Genomic DNA, 26330 nt, shown 5'->3' with positions numbered 1-26330 from the left:
ACTCTCTTCACCAAGGCATCATTTTGGGTTTGCTTCCGACCGACGTCGCTGCCGTACGGATACTATGACCAAACTTTAAGGGCAGGAAAGAGAAATGGCAAGATTCTCCCTGGTTTCTCTGCTCTGGCATCTTCATTGGAGTTCAGTGGAGCATTGGAGACTCACTGCCCCTCGACCCCAGTAGCGCCCATGCAGTCTCGACGGGCCATCGTCACAAGGGTCCACGGCCAATGATCGTCTCCCGACGAGCCTTTCTCTCTTCTACAAACGGAGCCCCACTGCCGGTCGCGTCCTATTCTGTCGAATTCGACGGTTTGACGTGCCCCAGACAAATCAGTCGGAGAATTCGAGCGGACCAGGCCTCGTTTGGGTTGGGAGGAATCACTTCCACCCCCACTCACAAACAGAAAGGGAGAAACCGAGAGAAGAGGGAGAGAGACAGGGAGAGAGAATGAGAAAGAGAAAGGGAGGGGGAGTCTCGATTCGAGTCAGCACGTTCTTGAATGTGGAGACGCCCGCTTCGTCCCAAGGTCGATCTAAAAGGAACTACTTCCGACAACCATACTATCTACTCTCTCATAGTCGGAGGCTCCGAGTCTCTCTTCCTCTTCACCGTATTTGATTGCTGTATATCAGCTTCATCGCCCACGGTGCGTTGTTCAAGCCTACCTGTATGGCTTGCCTGCCTCTGACGTGGCCGAGACCAGTGGGACAATCCTGAGATTCTGCTGCCGCCACACGGCTCCAGTCTGTGGCGAAGCAGCTGCAGCTCTCCCGCCAGTGCGGGTTGATCAGCTCGCACGAGTGGCATCGTGTCGAATTTTCGTCGTGATATCTATCTCATATGCTCTTCGTTTTTCTCTTGGTTCCATGTCTCATGCTTAATGCCCCCTCGCTTCTTGTCCCTTGCTCTGCGAAGCTCATTGACGTTCCTTTGTCATATGACGCGGCAGTTGAATGATTGATGATTGCACGTGGCCGGAGATTACCGTCTATAGAATATCTACATTGCGACAGTGTCGGTGTGCTTTTCTACCCATTCTCTGCGTGGACAGGTCAGCTTCTTCAGTCTGATTCACAAACATTGACCGGACTCGAAGATCAGCTTTCAACATCGACGACTTCTTCATGAACTAACGACAAGCTCCGATGCTCGTGGCCCCAAACAAGCTTCTCATCACATGTCCAATGTGAGATTTCCAGTTCCAGGCTTTCTCAAGAAACTCTAGCTCACACAAGGTCCAGATACAGTGTTCCGTAACCATTAGCTAAATCGTCGGGCGATAGTGGCAAAAAGCTCATACGGATGATAACAACACTCGCGTCACACTCCTAACGCTGGAGTCGACATCTTTGGAGACTATCAAGTCATGTCATCCAACAATCAGATGAGCCGCCGAGCGCCATCCAATGGGTTTCTCTCTTCGGTGCAACCCTCAGGACCGGGCCTCAGCAGTTCCGTCTCAGCACAATATTTGCGCCCAGGCAGGCCTCACCGAGCAAGCTCAACGGCCTCCCTCACGACAAAGGATCGAGGGCCTGCCGCGGAGGATGTTCAGGGAGGAATCACCGCCCTACCTCCACTCACTCGTCCGATACCGAACTCTGGTCAGAGAATGTCATCCTTACCACGTCCGAGTCTCGAAGGCGCAAGATCGATTTCCTCTCCAGCATCAACTGTCTCTCCGCTCACCCCGGCATCGTCGATGCCTTCGTCTCTGTCCAGTCCTGGCACGACGCCTTCGTCCCTGTACCCCTCGAGCCAGCAGCCATTGACCGGGACTGCTACGCCAAAGCGAGCACGTAATGTTCTACGCCGCAAGGCACCGACAATCGGAACCTATTTGGACCAGGGTCAATCGCAGAAACTCAGCCTGGTAATCCCATCGTCCACCCTACCAATCAAGTCGGGAGGCGTTCAAAGATCAACTCCCGTAGACACTCAAGCCAAGGGAGCCTCTCGATACCAAAGCAAGAAAGAGAGCGCGGAAGATCATCAGCGACAACGCCCAAAGATACAAGAACCCATCGAACTGGCAAGCCTTCGCACAAATGTCGACAAACACAGCGCTCCTCCTTCAACGACAACTCACTACCCCTCTGCGGGTACTCCATCAACTCGTTACTCGGAATCTCCAGGCGCTCCCAGCATCTGGAGCCGGGGCTCTACTCCTACGTCTTTGTCCTCCTATTCCCCTGGGATCATCAATTCTTCCAAATTCAGTCGCATGAGACAACCTAGCCCCTCTCAACCTCGACTCCCTCTCTTCTCCGCGGCTCCGACCCCGACTAGTCCCGAAAGCCGCTCAGCGGAGCGATCAGCTTCAAAGACACAGAGATCAGGCTTACCAAGAAGATCACTTGGGCTCGGTTCAGCTACAATTCAAACAGTCCAAGGCCAAGGTAGTCGACAGACGACTTCCAGCAGTAACGATGATCATCCAGACCGTCCTTCCCAGCAGGATTCGCAAGTTGACTGCAGTCCGCCCAGAGACGGTCCGTCCAAGAACCCAGAGATTGACATCGATGAGGCAAGGGAGGAAGTCGAGGAAGTGGAGCGTGAGCTCTCCAAGTTGCAACGAGTAAGGTCTTTATCAGTCACCAGAGTCGAGGCTCCCAAAGTACCACAAACACCACCACGTCCAAGCCGCGAGGGCACCCACCAACTGGAACTGGAAACCTCGCCTGTGATCCGAAGTAACTTGCCCTATCTCAAATCGACGGGGCACAAACGACGAGAGTCGATGGAGGCACATCTGAGTGCTTTATCCCAGTCTACATTGCCCTCCACGGAATCGCTCCTTTCTACTGGAAATCTCTCCGGGCTCCCCTCTCGCGAGATCAATCCCCAAATTCTGGCCCGGAAATCACCAAAAACCTTGACGAAAGAACCTCCCCTTGAAGGTACCGACGCCAATGCATCGAGCGCTCCCAAGCGATTCGGTTTCTTCTCGCGGAAAACTAGAACTAACTCCGAAGTGACCTCCGAGGACAAGACGCGAGCGATAAGAAAAGGCCCGGCTGCAGGAACTGGTCATGAAGGATATGGGAGATATTCTTCTCAACGTGGCCGCCACCCAAGCTCCGGTGCCAGTGGAACACGGGCTCGATCAACCAGTACCAATCGAAGCACATCTCAGTCGGCCACAAGCCGAAAAGGAAGCACATCTTCAAGTCGACCGGACCTTGATCTAGATGATTTCTTGTCCAGTCGCCTGGAGCCTGTTATCATCAATGGTGGGGGTATGGATGGGGCATCCTTGTCCCGAACTGTGAGCGAACAAAGTATTAGCAGTATGAGCGTCACATCGTCCAATCTACCCCGGCTCGCGACACTCACTCCATCTACCGTCCAATCGACAGAGTCTTTAGCGACATCCACTGGGACAACCAGTGACCCGGGCTCATTTGCCCGGACGAAGAATGCCACGTCTGCAAACAAGACTAGGGCTCCTTTGAAGACTCAACCGTCCTCTGAGCGGCGCACATCACGATCTCGTATGCCCGTTCCCAAGGGCACCAATTCTTCTGGTTTCTACTCCCTTCCTAGTGCCGCGACAACCAGCACTTCACTGTCGGGCAACACTTCCAACACCCTCATCTTGCCAAGACTGAAGCCCGCGCCCGCTGCATCCGAGCAGCCCCCGAAGGCTGTGAGGAGTGAACCAATCGAGAACAGAAAAGAGAAGACTTCACGTTGGAACTTGTTTCAAAGGGGCCGTGTCAACGAATCGAGTGTTGTCGTGGAGCCTCAAGTTTCCACTGCGTCGCAAACAGCTTCCTTGCACGCTGCAATTTCGCCAGCGCTGAACCGCCGCCCTGTTGCTCACTACGCTTTAGTAGACACAGACTCTGACGAGATTGATGATATAATTGGCCGGATAGAGAATTCTCCCCCCACAGAGGAGGAGAGGTACGATGTTGCCCTTCAGACGTCACCCAACTTGGACCTCCAGAAAAAGGCCGATTCGACTCAGCTGCAGCCGCCCCCTTTGATTCGTGGTGAGACTGAGCGATTCTGCAATTTTACCCCAAAGACTACAATGGGACCTGGCAGTGAGAATATACCTCAATTTGAAGACGGTCACAGATCACGAAGACCGCAGCGGCTGGCTTCGGTTGGCCGAATTCCGCAAGTAGTGTCTAGGCGAGATCGACATCACATGCCGGGCATTCATTCCTTCTCTCGGCCATTCAGCGTTGCTGAGTCACCTTCTGTGATGGCTCCAGTCGTCGAACCCTCATATGGTCACGATACGCTCGGAGGACTTCCATGGACTGATAATCAAAGCAAGCCAGGCGAATGGGGCCATGGATTCAACCCAGCTTTCAGTGCTCCAGAGGCTGTGAGTGCTTTAGAATTTCTTGCCGGTCCTTTTGTTGCTGGCGAGCTTCTTCAATTCTCCCCTCACAAGGGGTCAGTCTCGTCGGCGAGCTCGGAGGCTACCGCAGCTGTCACAGCTGTTCTCCCTCGACCGGGAACCGCACCGACAGAGGATGAGATTTGGAACGAGTATGACGATCTTATCGATCATGTGCTTTCACCAGAAACGCCGGCTCCGAAAGAGCCTGCGACGAATGAAGAGAGTGACCGATTTGAGATGGCGACCTCCGCTAGCAAGGCTCTACAGGACGGACTGAACCGCATGTTGTCTGATCAACCACGACCTGCCTCAATCGAAGACTGTCCCACCACACCTGACGGGCAGGAGTCACCTTATGTACGTCGTTCGACAATTGTCTCAGCTCTGGAGCCACCCCTAGCACCATCGACCCAGGCATCCTACAGCAATCTCATTGCCAGCTATGGTGATCCCGAGGTCATGTACAGCCCGGTGCAGCACCCTACTCGACCTCCCCCGGACCCGGTTCATGAGCAACAATCTAATTTCCTTCAGTCGCTTGCCGCCACACATGCTCCCAACTCCAGAAGGCATGGCCGAGGAGAATTCCCGGGTTGCTCCGAGCGCGAATGGGACGCTGTAACTCACATCAACATGCGATCGGCATCCCTTATGACCAGTCGATGGCTGTCCTTTGGGCGGGTGCTGTTCAGCCCGGCACATAATCACGTCAAGTCTGGCACTCACGGAAGGATCCTCGTGATTGATGGACTGGGTAACGACGACTGGTCTTTCTATTGCTCTCTGACATACCCAGATGCCGAGGTTTACAGCCTCAGTGGACGGCCTGTCTCGACGGCTACTCCTCATCCGGCTGCATGGCAACCTCCAGCGAACCACCACACTGTTTACCATGCAGGACTGCAGAATCCATTGCCCTTCCCCAAGGACTATTTCACCGTCGCTGTCCTGCGATTCCCCGCTGCGAGCTCGGAGGCTGTGCAGAGCAACATCATCCAGGAATGTCGTCGTGTGCTACGCTCCGGCGGGTATCTCGAGATGAGTCTTCTCGACCGAGATCTGGTCAATGTGGGAGCTCGCACTCGGAAGGCCATCCGACGCCTAAAGGAGACGACCTACCTGACGGATTCTGCAATCAGTCTCAAGCCGGCGAGTGACAGTGTTCAGCGACTCCTCGGCACACAAGGATTTGATAATCTGCGTCGGTGCATGGTTAGCATCCCTGTTGCTGGCATGGTAGTCCGGTCGTCTGGGTCAACAACATCTTCCTCTGACAAGTCCATGTCGGCATCTGCCGCCACTACCGCGACGACGGCCTCTACCCAGCCCGCCGGAGCCTCTGCCTCCAGTCCGATGAATGCGTCTTTGGCATCGGAGGACAACCCTTCTCTCGGAGATCTCCTGTCCGACCCTTCCCCCTCTGCAGCGAACGACGAGTCTATTGCTAAGATCGTGGCTCGCGTTGGTCGCTGGTGGTATACAAAGTGTTATGAAGAGCCGGCTCTTCATCACCTTGAGGCCAACGACCGCAGCGTTTGGAATGACCGCAAGGTCCTCCGCGAGTGTCAGAAGCGCGGAACCGGATTCCGAATGCTTATCGCTTATGCTCAGAAACCGAGTCAGAAGCGGCGCACCGCAAGCGTGTGAAAACAGCCAACATAATACAAACCGATACCCTCTCTTCTCCTTCGATCCATGAATGATGAGGCATGATTTCCCCTTTCTTTTGATTTGATGAACGAATTGCATGTTTATACGACTGTCCCTCATGGCCATGATGTTGATCGGGGCTGGTATATGGTTTTCTCCCCCGATGCAGGTGGACCAGCCGGCAATTTCGAATTTTTCCTATCTTGCGTCTTACTTTTGATTCCCTACACATGATCTTCCAAATGGCTCTACTGGATTGTAATTAATGTCCATGTCTCTTCGTTGTTTGTCTTTCGTTCTTCTGATTCACCTTTTCTCTTCCAATCTTCTTGCTGTTGAGCATGGGGGCTTGACAGACGCTACATATATACTATCATCTTAAGAATGGCATCGACCTCGCGGTCACCTTTATGAACTTACTTGCGCTTGGGCATCTGGATCGACACCACGATCTATCATGGAGCCCGCTTCTTATGTGATACCTCCAAAAGGTCCAAGTCACAGTCATCCACATCTGCAAGGCAGCCGCATGATGACGTGAGCTCAGCCTGAACGGCCCCCACTCTTTCCGCAGGGCTGTGCACTCCAACACTCCAGCCAAACAGTTGCCAAGCCCACCAAGTGCCGCGGCCCCACGGAACGATGACGACTGCGCCACATCTTACGCTTTGTGGGATCAATACGAAGGGACTGAAAGTCCGTGAGAGAAGGGGAGATACGAACGAGCAAGCCTCCAAGACTTTCCGGAGCGGGCTCGGGCGGCTCGTGGGGTGCTGGTGCGACGCAGCGTAGCTGTTTCCTTGAAATACCCCTCGTCCATCCCACTTTGTCGTCTTGGGGTTGATTTTTTGATCTTTCCAATTTCACCAGCGATCCCCGTCTGAATCCACAGTGAAGGTTCATTTTCCTCCATCATGTCCTATCAGTATCCACCTCATCGTGAGCTTTGTACACTAGTCTCCCGCCTCCCCGGAGTCCCCTCCAGTCGTGCGCAAGAAAGTGATCATTGCTCAACGTGCAGTGTTGACTCTTGCCCAGGGCCCCGCGAGGAGCGACCGAGTAGATGAAAGACTAACTTGTGAGATACAGAACAACCTCCATACGGTTATCCTCCTTCTGGAGGACCCCCTCCTCCTCCTCCGCAGGGCTATCAGCAACCTCCCTTTCCTCAACAACAATACGGGCCTCCCGGGGGCGCTCCTCCACCCCAATCTGGCTACGGTCACCAACTTTCCTATCCTCCTCAAGGCCAGCCGGGCCAAGGATACTACGGGGGCCCTCCACCACCGCACGGCGCATATCCACCTCCCACTCATTCGCCGCAACCACCCCAGCAATACGGCCATCCCCCGCCGGGTCAACACTACCCTCCTCCGCAGGGTCATGCCCTCCCACCAGGGCCACCTCCCATGCACGGAGGTTATCCAGGGGGCGCTCCCGCTTCCAACGCATACCCGGCGCCGCCTTCACTTGGCTATGTACCGGGACAAGTTGCACCGGGCGACTTTCGTGCGGAGGCCGACGCTCTCCGCAAGGCCATGAAGGGCTTTGGTACGGACGAGAAGGCACTTATCCAAGTCCTCTCGCGACTGGACCCTCTCCAGATGGCCGGTGTACGCGCCACATACTCCCAGCACATCGGCCGCGATCTGTTCAAGGACGTCAAATCGGAAACAAGCGGGTACTTCGAACAAGGTCTGTTGGCCGTCATCGAGGGACCGCTCATGCACGACGTGACTTGCGTTCGCGAAGCCGTCAAGGGCATGGGCACTAAAGAATGGCTCCTGAATGACGTTCTCCTGGGCCGATCCAATGCCGACCTCCAAGCCATCCAGGCCCTCTATGAACGCACCTACGGTCACTCGTTGGCCAAGGACGTCGAAGACGACCTCTCCTTCAAAACAGCCGAACTTTTCAAAATGGTGCTCCGCGCCACCCGCCACGAAGACTCTGTGTCCTTGAACCCACAATCCATCGAAGCCGAAGTACGCACCATCCACGACTCCACTGCAGCCCGCATGGTCAACAACGTCACCGAGGTCTGCGGCATCTTCGCCCGCTCCTCCAATGCCGAGTTGCGCGAGATCAGTCGTGCCTTTGAAGCGCGCTATCACGCTTCCCTCGAGAAGCACATCGAGAAGGAATTTGCGGGCCACATGGAAGATGCGCTGTTGCATATGCTGCGCACCGCGACAAATCCTGCGATGCGCGACGCGATTCTCCTGGAAGAATGTATGGCGGGGATGGGCACCAAGGATGAAAAGTTGGTTATCCGGGTTGTTCGCGCGCATTGGGATCGGCAGCACAAGGATCAGGTCAAGAGGGCTTATCATCACCGATATGGCCGGGATTTGATCGATAGAGTGCAAGGGGAGACATCTGGTGATTACAAGCGGTTGATGGTTGCGTTGCTGGGGTGAGGACTACTAACAACTGCTTGGGTGGATGTCGGAGGACTTTGGAACGCCTCTACTCTTATGGGCTTTTTACGACTTTATTTGGGACCCGCAGGTTCGCGAGGTCCCTGTATGCTTAACGATTGGGACAGAAGATTTCCACTGGGGCAAATTACCACAACCCGATTCTATAGCACCTTGTATTCTATGTACTCATGAGACAGTGCCTCTGCATGTACCTATCACTTCATGACACGATTTCGACGAGACTACGTGAGTTTCGAAGTCTCACCATTCATGGCCCGCGACTTTCCACGAGGTACTGAATCATGTATTCACGGGCATCTGCCCGTAGACGGGACCAATCGATTAGGTAATCTACCTAGACCTGAACGTTTCTTGGAAGGCATAAGGAAAATTCAACACACGCCGGGAACAGAAGATACTTCCAAGAATCTGGTTGAATGGCATTATTCGTGTTCATCATGTCTTCCCTCCTCCCATAGATCATGATCATCATAAAATTCACCCGCAAATGGAACATCGGCCCAGAACCAGATACAAAACCCAAGTCCAACCCGTAAGCTTCAGAAACGCCCGCGAGCCAACCCATGGATCTCTGGCTCTTTGACCCCAAAAGACCCTAATCAAGCCCGGCCCTCCCGTGCCTTTTCACTTGATTTCTCCCACAACAGTGACATGCGTACCGGGGAATAAACCCGTCCGTCCAGCATAACTTCCCCAAAACCACTCATCATTCACATCGTCAACTTCTTTAATTTCCGCACCACGAGGGAAAAACAATTCATCTTCGTCCTCTTCTCCAGGGAAATAGGACCATCTCGCCTGGACCACGAGGCCCATGCCGCCGTCAGGTGGGAAGCGTCGGAATATGGCCCCATGCTGCAGTGAGGGCGAATTGTTTCCAGAACTCGAGTCCGGGGTGCTGGATGGCTGAGCATGAGAATGGCCTGCGTTCCCACCACCGCTAGGATGGGAAAATGAACCTCGAAGACGAGATGCTTTTTTCCGGCGTTCGGAGCCTTCTTTCCAGCTCCAGTAGCCGTTTATCCTGTCGGCGGAGGCGACGGGACTGCTGCCGGCTGACGAACTCGGTGGCGATTGTGCAGCTATGTGCTCCTCTTGGAGGGCGTTACCGCCGACCCGGTCCCTGACGATCACACGCCGTTGGCCATCGTCTCGGTCCTCGAAGCCAACAACGATCATGCGGTGGGAGGACAGACAGCGGCGCCAACCATTATGCCCATTTTCCTTGCTGATCTTGGAAGTGGCCACCAGTTTCAGATAACAGTTGGTGCAGACGTCATAGTCGCCCTCGTTGCATTTCAGGCAGTGGAATCGGGTTACGGATGCAGGGATTGGGTACGTGCAAATGTCGCAGTTGGTGGAGAAGGAGAGCGTCTTGAAGACTTCGGTGTTGGATCGTGAAAGAGTGATGGAGTCCGCGGGAGTACTAGTCGCCGAAGCCTTTGGAGCCCCAACCACGCGCCGAAGAGGTAAGAGAGGGTGCGTACAGCACCTCCCCTGATTGACACAACGATTGCAGAAGCCCCAATCTCCTTCGTTGCATCGACTGCATTTCCAGAAGCAATCATTGGCTGGAGACTGGCAGATGTCACAGAATAGGCCGGATATCAGACGTAGCGCGGGGTTGTCGTTGGTAATCTTTCTCTCCCCATTGATCACGACTTGTGCACTTTCCGAAGGCCGGTCGTACTTGAACGCGCGCATTATGTGACCGGTTTGGCGCATTCTCGCCGGACGGTGATTCGGTGATGCCTGGATTCGCTCGTACATTGCTTTGGCCGCGGGGTCGAACCCACTCACCCGAGACGAGTCCCCATAGGGATAATCTCCATCTGTGCGATAACATCGCAAGCAAAGGTGGAAGGAGGGGTCTTTGCATTTCGAGCATTTCTTGTGCACGTCGTACTGAATATCCGAGGTGCCACAACGATCACAGGAGATTGACGGCTCCAGGTACTGAGCGCCAGAAGGCGCCTGCGCATTCCAAAGAGAGGACCGAGGACGCCTTTCTGACCTGGGTGGAACGCGCGGTGAAGATACCAAAGGTGCCAGGTGCTCTCCCGCCGGTGAGTCTGGGGTAGACACCGAGACCGTCTCAGGCTGACTGATGTTCGTACTAGACGACGCGTTGCGCTCCCTTCCTCCGCTCACCAAGTCATCGGATATGCCATGTTCTGAATCTGTTGCACGCCGCGAACGCAATCCAGGCGCCTCGGCTCTTGCTCGTGTCGCGTGCGCGCTGTGTATTCGCTCAGCAGTCATGTCACTGGAGGATCGAACAGCCGGCCGTAGATTATCCTCGGAATTAGAGGCCTCGTAGACACGGATGGGGGATGCCCGACGACGACTTTCGGTGTGTTCAGAGTTTCTTCGTTGGCGATTTGACCTCGGCCGTGACGTCGGTGGATCAAACAAATGCGGTCTAGTTGCGGGGGGCCGCCTGTCCGCGCTGTCACGAGCCGATGGCGACGGTGAGGGAGCAGTGGAAGCCACAGCAGCCATAGTAGTGATAGTGGAATTCGAAGTAGTAGTATTCTCACTCGGCCGCTGCACGGATTGCGATCGTGAGCGAGCACGCTCTCCATCCTCGGCAGATCGTCGGGGACTCGAATCCTCAGGATAGCGTGGATATTGTAGTTGACCCCGACGATAGGCATCTGCAATCCGCTCACTCAATTCTTCCTCCTGTGCCGCGGTCAAAGTGTCGAAATCAACATCGTCAAGAAAACCTTGATCTAGAATCTGCCGTATAATTTGCTCCTGTATAGCCTCTGCGTCTGCGGTCAAGCTGATAATCGACCGCAAGCTCGACTGGTGCTGGATGCGCCGTCCATGATTATTTTCATCATGAGAATGCCCCGATTCTCCACCTCGTCGGCGCCTTGTCCTTGTTTCATCTCCTGAGCGCTCACGATGGCTGCTCCCTTCGCGGTTTCTCCCCGAATGCCCAGCTGCCCGACGCGCTTCTCTCCGGGCATGTGACCGACTCTCCCGAACACTCATCTCTTGGACCTGCTGTAATAGCCGTTGGTCCGCCTCATCCTCCTCGCTGCCGGGAGGATTCCTTCGGGATGGAAATACAGAGTCTCCTGGAGTGTAGCGGGTTGCAATTTCTTCCTTTTCGGCTTCAGATCGGGCACGGTCGGGATGCGCCTTCAGCACCATGTCCAGTAACGTCGTTACCGTCGCATTTGTGCGCGTGCGTAGGACTTCTGCACGGCATGATGGACATGTGAACCGAGGGGAAGTGTCTGACGAGGAGCGGCGCCGTGAGCCCTGCGCTGCAAACCATTCTTTCAAGCATGATCCGCAAAAGGTGTGCAGACAGTCCAGCAGCGTCAGTGGTTGGTAGAGTAGCTCCGTACAGATCTACGCAGAAGCACAATATGAGTGATGACGATTATGCAGAGGGGTAGCCGAGAGGGAGAGGAATGCGCTGGAGAATGTGTTCATGGAAGAAAAACGGGGAGATCTGGAAGAAGGATTCCAGATCTGAGATCCCCAGATGGTGATCACTTACCGAGCACCCCAGTTCTTTTTCGAGGTCATTTAACGCGGGCGGCGGCTGCGTTTGCGACATGGAGAGAATGACGGTGGATGGTAAACAACCCAACCCCAGAGACAACCGAAAAGAAGGTGGTCCGCTCGGGGAAAAATGAATGCCAACCTTGGATCCTCCGGAACGACCGTGGATGGCACCGGCTGAGCTTGTTGGATGCGTAATGAAACTCGTTCGGACCAAGGAATGTCAGGGCGGGAGGTGGGCTGTCGCGGTGTGAGACTCAAAGTGGCTCCAGCCCAGCTCGCCCCAAAAAAAGAAGTGGGAGTCCATCGTGACTCCACCCGAGCTTATCGTAGTCCCGCTTTTTCTCCTCTGAACACGATCCATACTCTATCCAGGGCTGACTGGCTGATGATATAGTTTCCTGTAGAGGGGTCGGATATCTCGATAGATTCATAGATGCACATGCAGCCCGGCTTGACAGGAAGTTCATGAAGATAGTGAGGAAATGCCAGAGGGCTACGTCGCTCATTATTTCGAGCGTGCCCGGTGGGACAGCAAGACCCGTCGTGAGTAGAGCTGGAGCTTTTGAGGTCACTATTGAGTTGACCTCTCGGAAGCATGCCGATCATCATATCCAGACAATAAGTTGCCTCCTTTGTCTACCTTGTGGAGACCATATTTCTGCGCAAAGACCGAAGGGTTCACTGATGCGTATCGAGATCCCATACAGCGAAGGGTAATCGACCGGAGGCGTGTCCTAGGGAAATTGTGTTCAATCTGACTGCCAGAGACGACGGCCGAGCCTCGTAGGAAAGCCATAGAGTAGATCTGGCTGTTGAGACCGACCCAGTGCTGCTGTAAATCTGTGCCTGGGTTTGCCTTGGTCGAATTGGCGAGGCGATCAAAACACTCGGACTGAACCTTGTGGGTTGAGCGAACTCTTGGAGTGGCCGATGTACAGTAACGTCCCTGTTGTGAGCTTCTTGATTGATAAACGCCAATGATCCGACTTGGGACAGCTGACCTTGCATCGAGCCATGATTGCTTGATCCTCGCTTCAAATTGGAGTCGAGCACTTATTGAGTATCACATCAAAACCGCGCTACTCGTCTTGCGATTAGTCACAGTAGATATGGACCCTCATCCCGCCAGAATAGCTATCTATGCTTGTGTTAACCGATCTAGACGGCTGCCCCCCCCAGCGGCGTCATGTCAAAGTTAGGGAATCCTTTTGCGAAGATATCCTCAATTGTCCATTCAATGCTACACTTCACTCGGCAGGATACGACCACGTCCATATTCCCGCTGATTTCGACTCATCGAAGCGTCTCAAAAAATGGTTTGTTCTTGATTTGGATGTTACTCAACCACTCAATAGGGAGGATGTTTTGCAACTTCCACATCAGGTATACCTGGCAAGTCAACGCAGTGGCAAATTGTAAGACGCCCAGCCTGATTTTTGATAATGATTCCTCTTTCTAATTACAGAGATCATTCGTCCCTGGCAATCGATGGGCCGAGAATGCAAAGGGCAGGGCTATTTCGTACATTTTGGGGGGGGGGGGGGGGGGGGGGGGAAGAGGAACAGAAGATTGTGGATATAGTATGCGAAAGGAGTTCAATGACGACAAGGAATGAATAACAGAGCCCGAGCCCTCACACTCATACCGTTCAAGACGTCTATGGAGGCGTTCCTCCGTTGAACACGGAACAATATTCGTTGTCCTTATCCTCTTGCCAGTCGTGGACGTCTTCACGCTGATGAGGAGGACAACCTTGTTAGTTGATTTTGAATCGCAGGTCGAAATCCGGCGATATAAGCGGTTGCCTCACGCTCACTATAGCTTAGGTAGAATCTTTCCTCAGTAGTCATCTCACTCCTTATCCCTCTCTCACATTACATAGCTTCCCCTATCGTAGCTGTATATCATCAATATCTTCTGTCGTCGTGATCTTAGCTTGATTAGGTAGCCTGACGGATTCCCCCCTCAAGTTAATGACCCACTATCACATACTAGGCCTGAAGGCTGTTGATTGCTGCATAAAGAAGGATAGGGAGCTAATCGAGAAAAAAACCCCCTACTGTAAAAGCCTTGGCTTTCTATCATTTTGCCAAAGTCGTGCCGAATCACTCCACATTGTCCGTTGTGAGTAATGTCGATTACCACGTCATCAAGGCGAGTGTGTTGCTCATGGCTTAGAGCTCAGCCACCGATGCCCACCATCAGACCGATTCGAGCATTTGAGAAGCTGTACATCATATCCTCGGGCACATGGCCCGCTGAAGGGGTGCCGAGCTGAACCGACCCTGGGCCCATTCTGTTGTCCTGACGGACTCCTCGCAAGCTGCCTACTAGTGTATTTGCACTATCCTGTCCTACATTGTCCCATACAGATGATCTATGACGTGAAAAACGTGGCAAGGTCAGCTTACAATATGCAAATTCAATTCCCAGACTGAGTCCCGTCGCTGCTTCGCAGTGCATTGTGGACTGACTGAAAATGACAGTCTTCAAGCCAGTTTTGCATTCGCTTATATTGCAGTCCCACTTTGTCTCCTCTCTTGATCGATTCTTCCAGCGATAAGGCCTTAATCTCGTCGTATGTCAGTTGGAACACGATATATGACCTCACATTTGGCCTGGCTTGGCTTTCTGAGAGCACATCTGTTGCCCTTCGACTTGGAACAAACCAACTATACGTCATGTGCCGTGCGATAACCCCGCGAAATCATCAGAAAAAAGACACTGGCTTGAGACAGTGCTTGATTTTCACCTTTTAAGACATCCCAACTTTCCAGGATCTCTCTTAGTTTCGAGATTACGTTCGCCATGTCCCACTCCCGTGGATATACCCATCGATTTTGACCCCGAGAGTGAAGTCTTAAGCCTAGCCATCATTATTGCCAGGTTACATATGGGTCACTGTTCTTGCTTCCAACTCACTCTTATCTCTTAATCAGATACAGAGAGCCGTCGTCGTCTTCTTCTCCTCATAATCAGAACGTCATCTCCTCCCCCCCCCCCTGAGTCAACGACAAGATTTTCCAGCTTGACTGGTCTGAAGGGTCGAACTATTTATGCCCTGTGTGAAGCCTCACATCACACTTTACTCGTTCTTGTTTGAGTCTTGATTGATCTTCTGCGCTGCCAAACCTATCTCGCTCCAGCTGTATACTGGCATCAAGAAGGAGCCTGATTGATCTGATGTGTTGCAAGTCTTGAACGCCTTGTCGATCTCCAGGCATCTTCAGTTTGCTAGTATCATCACAACAAGGGAAAGGGCCTGAACATGTGGACTGCCCTCAAGATTGCGAGACATTCATGGCATACCATAATCCGAGATTCTTCAATTCAGCGGCGGTCGGGTTGACAGTCTACACATTATGGAAGAACTCCCACTACTCAATGAAAGCGAAGAATGTGTCCTGCACCGAGCACCTGCCTTTATTCAGAGTGATTCCCGAGTTGATACCTGAACTTGAATGAGACCTCGGGACATCGGCAATGAGGGTTGCGGACTGTAATGGTCTTCATGCTCCTTTTGAACATATTGAACACACTGCACAAGACGACGCAGGCTCTGATCGTGCAGACGTGGACCTCAAGGTGAAGCCTCGGTGGAATAGTCCCTGATCAGAGAGCCTGTCGAGAACGGAAAATTTCAAGCTGCAGTGCTCGCAGACTTTTGCGGTTTTTTCGACAAGGAGGTTCCACGCAGATCGCGAGTCAGGACGGACTTCAGAGGTTCTCGTCTTCAGGCCCTAGATTATTATGCGCGAATCTGGTAGGGTCTGGCAGGATCCACGGAGGCATCATCAAGACTCCGTGAAACTATTCGTCGAATCATGATAAGGCTACCATGCTATCAATCCACGTTGTCAACTTCAGTGAGAATATCATCTTGGGCACAGATCCAAGCATTTCACCAAAAGACCATCATCTGTGAAACCGTCAGCGAGTACAAAGACTCGTGCACAGGGCTTACTTCTCGTGGTGTCCCGGACGCGGATCTGTGCCGAATGTCATCTTCTGTCGTCTCGTGTTCGAATACGATACAAGAATATCATAGACAACGCACACTCCACACTAAAAGCGACGGATGGCATCACAAAGCCATATCGGGTCAAAGGCAATCTCATCAGCCTCTTTGAGCCTCTGTGGTGAAGTGAGAATTCAAGTTTGAAATCTTGATGTGAATCCTCCACTCGACCGGAACGTTTCTGAACAACTGTGAATATTCGAGTATTATCTCAGAGGGTAACACCCTTTTCTTTTTCGCAGCTTCGATGCAGGTAAGTATACCCCATGTGAGTGAAGAGCAGCTGTACCGTGCAAGATTGCCTGTCGTACACTCGGACATGCACTACTTGTTTGCCTCAGGTGAGGATGAAGACGCCGTCTCGTTGTTCAAATCTCTTTTCATAGTTATAAACAAACAAGATCACTGTGCTCGTAATGTAGTGGAGCTTATGTCGTCCGAAGCACCCCCATCACCTTTGCAGTCTCCTGCCTATCTCTTTGCACACACACATGCAGTTACACGTCAACCACCAAGCATGTACAGCCCGAAAAGCCCAAAGAATTGGACACTCAACTGCTGCCAAAGTGGCGGGGGCAAAATGCCGCAAGCCTCGTCCATCAGACTAGTAAGTGTTGCACCAAGCCGATCCGTTTCGACCCTTGGAAAAAAGACCTTGTAAATCCGCTACCTAAGTTACACCATGGAAACTTCCAGTCTACACAGCCTGCGTCAATCGATATTCCCCGCTTTCTGAGTCTGCGGACCTACTACAGAAGATCAGCTTGGAGGAGGCCGGGAGTCGCACGAGCAGTCCGTACAAACTACAAGGGCTAGCGTTATCGAGAGAGTGATGTACCTTGGCCCCGTCGACAAGATGACTTTCACCGGCTGCATATCCTCATCCCAACAAAGTTTGCCTCCTCTACAAATGTTACTTACAACCCTGCGGTGGCGCTACGACGCAGACAGTGGCAGCTCCATTGCCCGAGCGAGGTGGCTTTTATGTACCTCTACCTGCTCACGGTGAGGCAGAGAGGCAAGTAAGAGAGGTGTGAATTGCAACATTTGAACCTTATTGAACACAGAATTGACTTTTGCTCAAGAGCTTGGACGTCCATGTCTGCAGTGTTGTGTTTGGTTTCACAGCGATACAGGCTGGGTCGATGGACTGATGCGATTGGCGAGTAGTGCAGGGCTGTGATCGTAGCTTCTGACATGGTATTCAGAAGAATAAGAACGTTGACGGACCGGAGCGTCGGATGATTTTTTGGGGGGGGGGGGGGGGGGGGGGTTTGCGTCGCATTGTCTAGGTTATACTTGAGTTTACTAAAGAGTCCCACCTGAGGATGAAGCTCTAGACAAGGACTTCAGTGCTGTATTCTTTCACCACTTGATTGCGAGATAGGGCGGGACTGCAGCCTTTCGGTCCAGTAGCAGCGGATAGATAGCATGGTGGTTATTAGATCACTCATCCACATCCCTCGCATATCAATCGTCGATAGAGACAGCTTCAATCTCAGAATGGAAAGAGCTTTCAATTCATGGTATATTTATCACTGCCAAAGTAGGTCTCGAGAGGGGCTTCCACCTATGAATTTCAAGTGCTGCTGGGATACTCTCATGCATGTCAACTATGCGCCAACTTTTCGTGGCTGATGCCTGTACCTTACTAGTGCATCTACACGAGCAACAAAAAGACGCACTAGGCACTGAGCACTGAGCAGTAGGCAGTCGAGGACTAGAGCTATCTTCTTCAACTTGATGATAGTGGGGTCGGTCTGTGGTACTCCGAGCATGGAAATGCAAGCCCAGACTCATGCGAAACAGCATCACGCTTTGAGCGCCGAGATACAAGGGGGGGGTAAAAGAGGGGGATGTTGATGTTGTTGATCTGGAAACGCGCCATTCGGGGATACAAAGTCCCGGAAACACGCTTTTCAGAAATGACCGCCGTCAGTGCAGTGGATTCGAGCGATACGAAGCTCAGGTCTGGCGGGGGAAGAAGGGAAGTTCAACCGGCGCCATGATGAAGTGGCAGGTAGCAAGGGCCCCTCTGGCCTCTGCACCCCGCAATTACATGCGTCTGAGGGTGAGAAAAGGAGGGCAAGGGGAGAGAAAAGGGGCGTTGGTACCAAAAGTCAAATGGCGTGGTCATGGATGGTGATCTTTTTTCGCCGGGATTAGGATACGAAGTCGGGAATGTAGATGATGGACATGAAAGTACATACCGAATCTGTGTGACATTGAAGCCATCCACATTTGAAAAGCGGCCGCGGGCTGGACGCATACCACCCCGAAAAATCGTCTTTGCGTTCGGGCACTTTCCGATCATTCGGTCTATCTGGAGTGAAGTGATCCGAGGTGGACATCCCCGTCTCCAGACTGATTTGGGGTACGTCCATGGGGGTGGCAGTTCCCGAAAAGTGGAAACATTTGGGGGCTGTGATGGAGTAGCATGCATTTCCTCAATGATACAAGTCCGGACCTGAGAGCTACTGCTTTCACCAAGATGATGCCCAGTTCTCTGCCTTTATCTTTGTCTCCGTGGCGGGAAGACCTTGAACTCCACCGAGCCCAAGCCGATCGGCGTGTTCCTGAGGTCTACATGGTACATAGTTACATACCGCCTCGGTTCAAAGTGATATCTGTGTGAGCCTTGGGCGATCAAAAAGGGTCATTGGACGGATAGCGAGCTTGGCTGCGATGGAAAGGTTACTCAGGTAGATTCAAGGTTCGAGTAGCAACAAAAGCGGTTGCTACTTAGAAGTGACTTTGGAGTGCGATTGATCTCCATCTCGCCCGAGACGGGATACTGCGGGTTGTCTGTTTTGGGCTGGAGGGTAGTGGTACAACTACAACGAGAGCATTTGAACCAAGCGGTACATGGCTGCTTGCTTGTTGACATCTGGTCGTAGTGTGCCCCCGCCCCAATGCGATGTTGTTTTTTTACTCATTTGCAGACGGGAGATTGACACAACATGTTGCAGGCGCTAAGTTAATGGAAGCTGCCTAGATTTGATGTGGGAGCAGACTAGAACCAAAAGGGGAAAGGGAGAAGCGTCTTTCGTAGCTACGAGGACAGTGCAATATATCGACTAGTAGATCTACCGCATGGATCGACCTTGTCCGACGCCGATTCAAGTTCGGGTACGAGGACGGCTCCTTTTGGCATCTAAAGAACACATAGGTAACACTCGTGCTACTTTCACATCGCCTAGGTATACAGTAGGTAGTTATCCACAAGGAGACCGTAGCTTGCGGTTATGATTAGACAATCAAAACTCTCCATTACATGAGGTTTTACGTGCTGAGATTCGCCCCGACCATTAGAAATCATGCGATTGCCTTGGGCGGACGAGGAAAACTCTGCACTCAAAAAGCCCCCCCCCCCCCCCCTTTGGATCTGATTTGATGCAATTTACCCATCTCAACATGTACTGTACTCCCGTTGCTCGGACTGTGGCACACACCAGCGCACGGCCCGAGTATGATTTGATTTGCGATGACTGAGTTGTCGGAACTTTTTTTTTTCTCTTGGGCGGACGGGCCTGCGCCCAGCATCAATTGTGACTGGCCCTCGCAAAGTTGTTGGGGGAGGGGAGAAAGAGGATGGTGCGGCGGCGGCACGCCTCTCCCGCCACAGCTGCCTCAGGAGGGAAAAGAAAAGGGTTACATAGCTGCTACAAGAGTCAGCTACTGTAGAGTGTGGAGTGAAGTGGACTTTGGATGATAGTGGAAGATGTTGCGTGATCGCAGATTCGCCTCTTGATAGCTGGATATGGTGACATTCAGATTTGATGATGCTCATGGTCATCATTTCCCGCAAGGGTCAGTAGGTCGATCGGACCGTTAAAGTTCTTATGCGTATAACCAGGTAGGCAGGTCCTCTTCGGGGTAATTGAGCACTCACCATGTCAATTCTGCTCCTACTGTACATATTTTCCCTCGCTAACTTACCTCCGATCCTACCGACGACAGCAGTCCCGAGTACCGACGAAGGTACCGATAACTGTACCCTTCAAGTCCTCCAAATTCAACCGGCCAACGTAGGACCCGATCACGCAATCCCCTCGCTGCAATCCATCTGGACCGGTAAATTAAACGCCGAGCAACGAAATCATTGTGACCTTTACACACGGGAACCCGCAGGCCGAGCCTGTCAATTCAAAATACGGGGACCTCCGAGCCTAGGACAAAAGCCACAGACTCTGGGTGCGTTTCAATGATGCGTGATGCGCGCGTTTTCAGGGCAGTGGAGACATCGTGCGAGATTCTGAAGGGGGCAGTGGGTAATGGTATTAGGGTATATTATTATTCAGTCTACCTGCGGCAGTACTCAGTACTTGCTACGGAGCAGTGAGCAGTGACCTGAGCTCTAGTCATCACTTTTATTTACTTTTGGAGCGGGCACTAAAGACGGTATATGCCCGGTCTCCACCAGGACCCTGAGCGCAGGTCTGAGATCTGAATCAGGAGCAAGAAGAGAGGAAAGAGGACGCAAGGAACGTGAAACATGTTGTATTCCTCGCCTCGAACGCCATCAAACGTGATCTGGGTCAGAGATCGACCTGACGTGGAAATACGACTCCCGGTGAAAAGTGCTTTGCCCCTCGAAGAACAAAATTCCCGTTCACATGCTTATGCAACAGGTGATCGTCTATTTACCTACCTACGGATCAGCGGATCGACGGGTGTAGTATCATTCAGGGCGACCTCGGGTACCTAGGATCGAGAGTAACGGAAATTTCACGTCAACATCCGCGAGAGCACTACCCCTCCGGCGAAAAGCCACTGCCGAGAAGCCGAAGATAAAAGCCCAGTTGCAAATACGACGACAGTGGTGCATTGGAGGGGTCATCATGTCATGCAGGTCGAAGCCCTAAACATGGTATCCCTACAGGAGGAGGAGTCCTCGATATCAATATGCAAGCAAGATGTGGTGATCATGCAAAGCTGTCGCAATGGGAAAATATGTGGACACTGGACACTCGACAGTCGACACTCCCTGACTAAGACACCCGATTACCTACTAATTGTACAGATCAAATTTCTTTTCTTGGGTTGTGGGTAATTGTCCGGGGGCACGGACACTGATATATTGCGTTAGAGTTCTTCCGCAGTCTTACTCGTTAGTCGTTAACTACTACGAAGTTACTAACTAGTAGTTAGTAACTACTACCAGGCGGGATGACTCCTAGCTTAGTAGCACTTGCTCTAGTCAGATAGCAACAAGCTATAGTAGATAAGCAGGGCCGTGATTTAGTACCGTTAGCAATTGACAGCCGTAGGTATCTACTGCTTACCTAGTAGGTATGTATTCAAGTATCCCCATCCAGGGACCAGCACCTCCGAAGGTATACAACCACTGCAAGTATATCGTCGCGCTTTGGCGTGGGTCTACTACCTCCACAACAGTGGAGGCTACCCACCGACTAAGGTACCCCCACTATATAATATTCAGCTAACCATCGGGTTCTGCTTGCCAGCTGGAAGACAGTCCTCCGTGGCTCAGGATAGCCAAGACGCGGCCAATTCGGAGAATCATCAACTTTTTCATCCCACGGTCATTTGTCCCGACCGAGTCTAATTCATGCTCATCCGTTCCTTTTCCCCTTCCCGGTGAGCAGGTACATATATACAGGACTGTGGGATCTACGAAATACTTCTAGCGGTCTTAGTAGGTACCAGGTAGTAGTAGCGGGTAGCTCCCTTGTTAACCGAAGATCCACTCGGAATTGGAAACTGGATGTCTTGAACTTGGACCCTGCAAAGGAAGGAGGATGGATCCTATGGGCCTTATTTCTTACGTACCGTGTCTGCAATGCTGTCTTGACGCAGGATGACTGAAGAAAATAGTCCATGGATAGCGATCAGAGGTACTGACTACTGAGAGCAAATGTCGAGGGTCAAGGTATCTGATACCAAAATGTCCTGACCCCCACGCCTGCATTCGGTCGTAGTGTTGTTACCTCGACGTATACACAAAAATGCGGTGCAATTCTATGCAGGACGGCAGGTTCGACATTCTTCTTGTATGTGTGTGTTAAACTTGAACAAATTTCAGAGGTAGACATTGAAATTCGTTGACCGGGATTATCTTATGATGTCTGATTCTCGAATCATTCTTTTTCACCTTTTCCTAGATCCCGCTGTTGTGACCTGCGCTCTGAGCATCATCCTACTCAAGATGATACACCCCCCACTCATCCCTATCCATAGACCAGGCTAGATCATAGACCCCCGTCAGCGAACCACCCACATACAACATAAGGGGACCAGATGGGAGGAGAAAATCATCAAAAGGACTTGGTCGCTCAGCGACAGATAGCAGATAGTCCAAGCATTGAATGGCACGGACCAGAGGAGTGACAGCATTCCGAGACGCATAGTGTGCATCTCATATGGCGCACTGACAATCTCACGATAAGGTCTAGACTAGGGCGAGGGAGGGGTCCCGGACGACGGGGACGGGACCAAGACCAAGCAACTCCCCCCAAACAAAGAATTCGGATATCTTATCATTTTCAATGATCGAGATTTCACCTCCGTAGTCCTGTAGTACGGCCGTCGGCCACTACAGTGAGGACGCACCCTTGTTCTCCGTTCTGCCTCCATCTGATGGCTTACTTGCTCTAGCGCGGGCACGGTCTAGCGTCAATGTCAGATAGAGGGAAGGCTGTTGGGTCAACCGTGTTGATTGTTCGACGAGTGCAGGTGGGCGTTGGTGGAGTGGGGATTGTCTTGCATGCCATGCATAAGCGTATGCGGCCGGTGCATTAGCATAAGAGGATGTGGGTGAGAAACCCCACCCCTTTCCCCCAAAATAAATAAAAAAAATTCTTGGAAGAACTGCATTGTACATGCTGTGTACAAATCTTGGATCGTACATAGGATGCACACGTTGCAGGGGGTAGAAACTTAGCCCTCCAGTTTCAGTCCAGTCCAGTCCAGTCTAGTTCGGAAGAGTGTTTCCATTCAAATTTCTTCTTCCAAGTTCCTGCCCGTTGTCCCTCCCCGGGCCGTTATTCGAACTTTGACGTTGTAAGCACACGCACAGGATACAGGATACAGAGCATAGGACATAGAACATGGCATGAACATCTTGAGTACCCCCCTTATTACAAGCTGACAACTCACAGCACATTGTCATTTTCAAGCCTGCACTTGACGACGGACCGGACTCGGAAAAGTTTCTGTTTTTTTTTCTTCACTTATCGCGATGATATGGAGACCAAGGTTCTTGGCCGGATCGACTACCTAAAGATCAACACGCAACCTCCAGTTAGGGTGGCGGGTTAACCTGCCGTGGGACTGCGAAGTGCTGAGTAAGGCATCGCGGAGAACTGAGACGACGGATTTCCTGAATGTCTTGGAATAGAGATGGAAAAGGCGAATAATCTTCCAAGAGTACTGAAGTCGGAGCCGGATGTTGAACCGATGTTCTGGTACTATAGTACAGGTAGGTACATGACTACATGAAGCTAGTAGCTAGTCGCTAGTAGCTACCTGAAACCTCATGCTGCTTTCTGTGAGAATAGTCGAGATATATTCGACATGTATGCATCGATACACAACGTCAAGTAAAAATTCCTTGAAGATTGATCATACAACAACATATGACTCTGTTCTTCATTCAATACTTATAGCATATAGACCCGAGTACCGAAAGTGACCGACTGCTCACAGTAGCACATGCCAATAATCACCGAGCGCAACATTGAGCAGTGGCAAATTGTCAGAAGTTAGAACTGGGTAGTACCATATACTCCTTTAGCATACTTTGACTGCTGAGAGTACTGGTGCAGGGCTGGCCCAGCTTTGTGACTGGCGTAGGGCAGCGTCTACATATCAAATGTTGTGATAGTTGCGTATCAGACTAGGTGTGACTAGTAACTACTGGGCATGACCACATACTACTATCAGTGACCGAAGACGCCGACCAAACAAGGATACTTCATCTCTACCAAGTAGTACCCACCAAGTATGTCGCTTGTCCGCTATGTGCTGTAGTATTGACCCTTCAGAGCGCTTGATACTGACATGCTCTCATTTACCCCGCCATTTCAACGTCTACTATCTCTCTCCTCTTCCTCTCCCCTTTCCCCTTCCCCTACCCCTACCCCTCCCGCATGCCCAGTACCGACCTAGGTTCAGCATGAGCATAATCCATATGAGACGTCGGCACGACAGAACCCAGTCGGGGAGTTGGCATCCCTGCAAAGAATCAAGGAGGAGAAAAGGTCATGTGTCCTCTGTCGCAGGGCATAGAGCACAAGTCAAACCGACTGCATGGACGAGGCGTGCATACCTGCAAGATACTGCACGTCGAGTCGGTCAAGCGCTTGAATACGGAGCTCGAGCACGAGCTGCAGCCAATGACCGACAGAAGCAATAGATCTGATGCATTCAGCGCATAGACTTTGAGAAGAGCTCGAGGGAAAAATCATCCACCCACACTTGCGCCCCCCGCCCTTCTCCCCTTAGGCAATAGATCACTGCAAGAATGCGCGTGAAGTTGAACTACATCGCAGCGGCTCATGACGAATGATCGAGAACTGCGGCGATCAAACGGGTTTCTCATTTCAAGGTTATGAGGACCATTGCGAGTTACACCGACATTTGGACACTCTGATGATTTTATCACGCAAAAGGTCTTACAGTAGAATCTGGGGGGATTTAGAATCCGGGGGGGGGGGGGGGAGATAAGGACGGCACCTCCTTGAGCTACGAGGATCGAGTGTGATTCGCGGTTGAGCTTTGGCTATCGCAGATAGCCCAGATGCAACCCCACAATATCGACAGGGAGCCGCACATATAGGCCAACTTCCTCAATCCGAACTCAAAAGTATTGCTCAGCGATCAAGTAACTTTTACACGCAGCACAGCAGCATCTGAGCACGGACACAGCAGATGCACGTCGCTTGCGCGACGTGAACATTGCGGGGAAACAGATCCCTGCGATGTCAAACAGATCATCGGATAGAGAAAGAGAGAGAGACCAGGCCAGGATTGTGTACGACAGAGGCCTGACCGTCATTAATCCGACCCTCCTGTACAGTGTACACACATGTAGTTGATCTGAAGCGTCGATGAATCACGGTGAGCGTTCGGACCACGTCGACGAGCCTCCAATGGAGTAGCTCAGATGTTGAGTGGAACGTTCATGACGGATATCTTGAGGATGACCAAAATAGAATGATCTGCCATCAACGATCCGACGATCCGACGGTCAACTTCTTAAAGAACCTCATTTTGATATCGAGATATCGAGATATCGAGATATCGAGATATCGAGAGATCGTGACTTGGCTATTTTGGTCGTGGTGCGGTCTTTGAAACCCACTTCTCGCAGTAGCAAGGCCACTGAGCTCGGACATGGCTGGCCTGATGTCGAATGAAGCTGGCCCGTTCAAGGTTCAGCCACAACAAGCGCCTTCGCTAGTGAGCAGTGGAGGCCCAGAGGACGGGCCTCCACCAGACTCCGGAGATGGTGCCATGTGGAGAAGATAGTGGACTTGCGGATGGGCCCAGCTCCAGAGGCCTCCAGGGTCTTATGAAGGCCAAGACGTTCGCACCGGTGAATCCAAAAGGGCAACAGGAGACGTGATGTGCAACTGGCAATGGCCATATGCCTCTGCGTTCGAAAGGGTCTGCGATGATCTCTTCTCGATTTCTTCTCCCCGCTTGTGGTGGAAGAGGGGGAATCATCCATTCTGATGCCGTGCGAATCGTACTGTGCTCACTACTCGGTGAGCACAGTACTGTGGCAGTGAAAAAACAGGAAGTTCAGCGCGGTTGACGGTATCATTATCCGAAGAATCGGGGACTCTGGACAACGGGCTAGATCCCATAAGACGTAGAGAAACACCAAAGGCGCAGCGGGCTCATATCTATTGGAAACCTAGATTTGCAGGTGGAACTTTTCCAAAATTCAACTGCCAATCCCATCGGTCTCGGTGAAGGGGGAGAGAGAGAGAGAGAGAGAGCGCTGCTCTCCTTTGCGTTTCCTCTCGCCCCCTCCCTCTGTCTCTGTGTGAGTTGAGTTTCCTCCCCAGTCCGAATTTCCCAGGATAGGGTTCAGTGCGCGGGCGCTTCACCCAGAAAAGAAGATGAGTGACAGACATTGGTGAACGGTTCCATACAGAGACAGACCATGGTGATTTGTCGGTGCACTGGACCGAACGCAATATGGATGGCGCAAGCTTAAAGATCGTACCGGAGCAGGCGAAGCAGGGCTCTCCGCCATTCCAGGGTTGTTCGGCGGGGAAGCGAAAAGGTGGATTGCGCAGAGCTTGTGGTTGGTTGAGAGTCTCAGACCCGGTGGTGAAGGCGGCATGAGCCGAG

General features: G+C 52.1%; 4 protein-coding genes across 4 annotated transcripts; 2 read left to right on the top strand and 2 right to left on the bottom strand.

Moving 5' to 3' along the window:
• Window positions 1-1370: 1370 nt before the first annotated feature.
• On the top strand, window positions 1371-6011 carry N7539_006230 (uncharacterized protein; the record flags this gene model as incomplete). Its single annotated transcript, XM_056935832.1, has 1 exon — window positions 1371-6011. The coding sequence occupies one exon, from the start codon at window positions 1371-1373 to the stop codon at window positions 6009-6011; it is 4641 nt and encodes a 1546-aa protein (XP_056788756.1).
• Window positions 6012-6928: 917 nt separating this feature from the next.
• N7539_006229 (annexin) lies at window positions 6929-8434 on the top strand (the record flags this gene model as incomplete). The annotated part of the gene is made up of 2 exons (XM_056935831.1): window positions 6929-6953; window positions 7104-8434. 2 exons carry the CDS (start codon window positions 6929-6931, stop codon window positions 8432-8434), a joined length of 1356 nt encoding a protein of 451 aa, XP_056788755.1.
• A 648-nt stretch (window positions 8435-9082) lies between these two features.
• N7539_006228 (SH3 domain protein) lies at window positions 9083-12038 on the bottom strand (the record flags this gene model as incomplete). Its single annotated transcript, XM_056935830.1, has 2 exons — window positions 9083-11827; window positions 11979-12038. 2 exons carry the CDS (start codon window positions 12036-12038, stop codon window positions 9083-9085), a joined length of 2805 nt encoding a protein of 934 aa, XP_056788754.1.
• A 2129-nt stretch (window positions 12039-14167) lies between these two features.
• N7539_006227 (uncharacterized protein) lies at window positions 14168-14449 on the bottom strand (the record flags this gene model as incomplete). The annotated part of the gene is made up of 2 exons (XM_056935829.1): window positions 14168-14313; window positions 14398-14449. 2 exons carry the CDS (start codon window positions 14447-14449, stop codon window positions 14168-14170), a joined length of 198 nt encoding a protein of 65 aa, XP_056788753.1.
• Between the last annotated feature and the right edge of the window lie 11881 nt (window positions 14450-26330).

The sequence above is a fragment of the Penicillium diatomitis genome (genome assembly GCF_028827545.1).
Source record: "Penicillium diatomitis strain IBT 30728 chromosome Unknown utg000008l_segment0_segment0, whole genome shotgun sequence".
NCBI lineage: Eukaryota > Fungi > Ascomycota > Eurotiomycetes > Eurotiales > Aspergillaceae > Penicillium > Penicillium diatomitis.
Note: the sequence above shows the minus strand (reverse complement) of the source record. Positions and strands in the feature narration are given on the sequence as shown.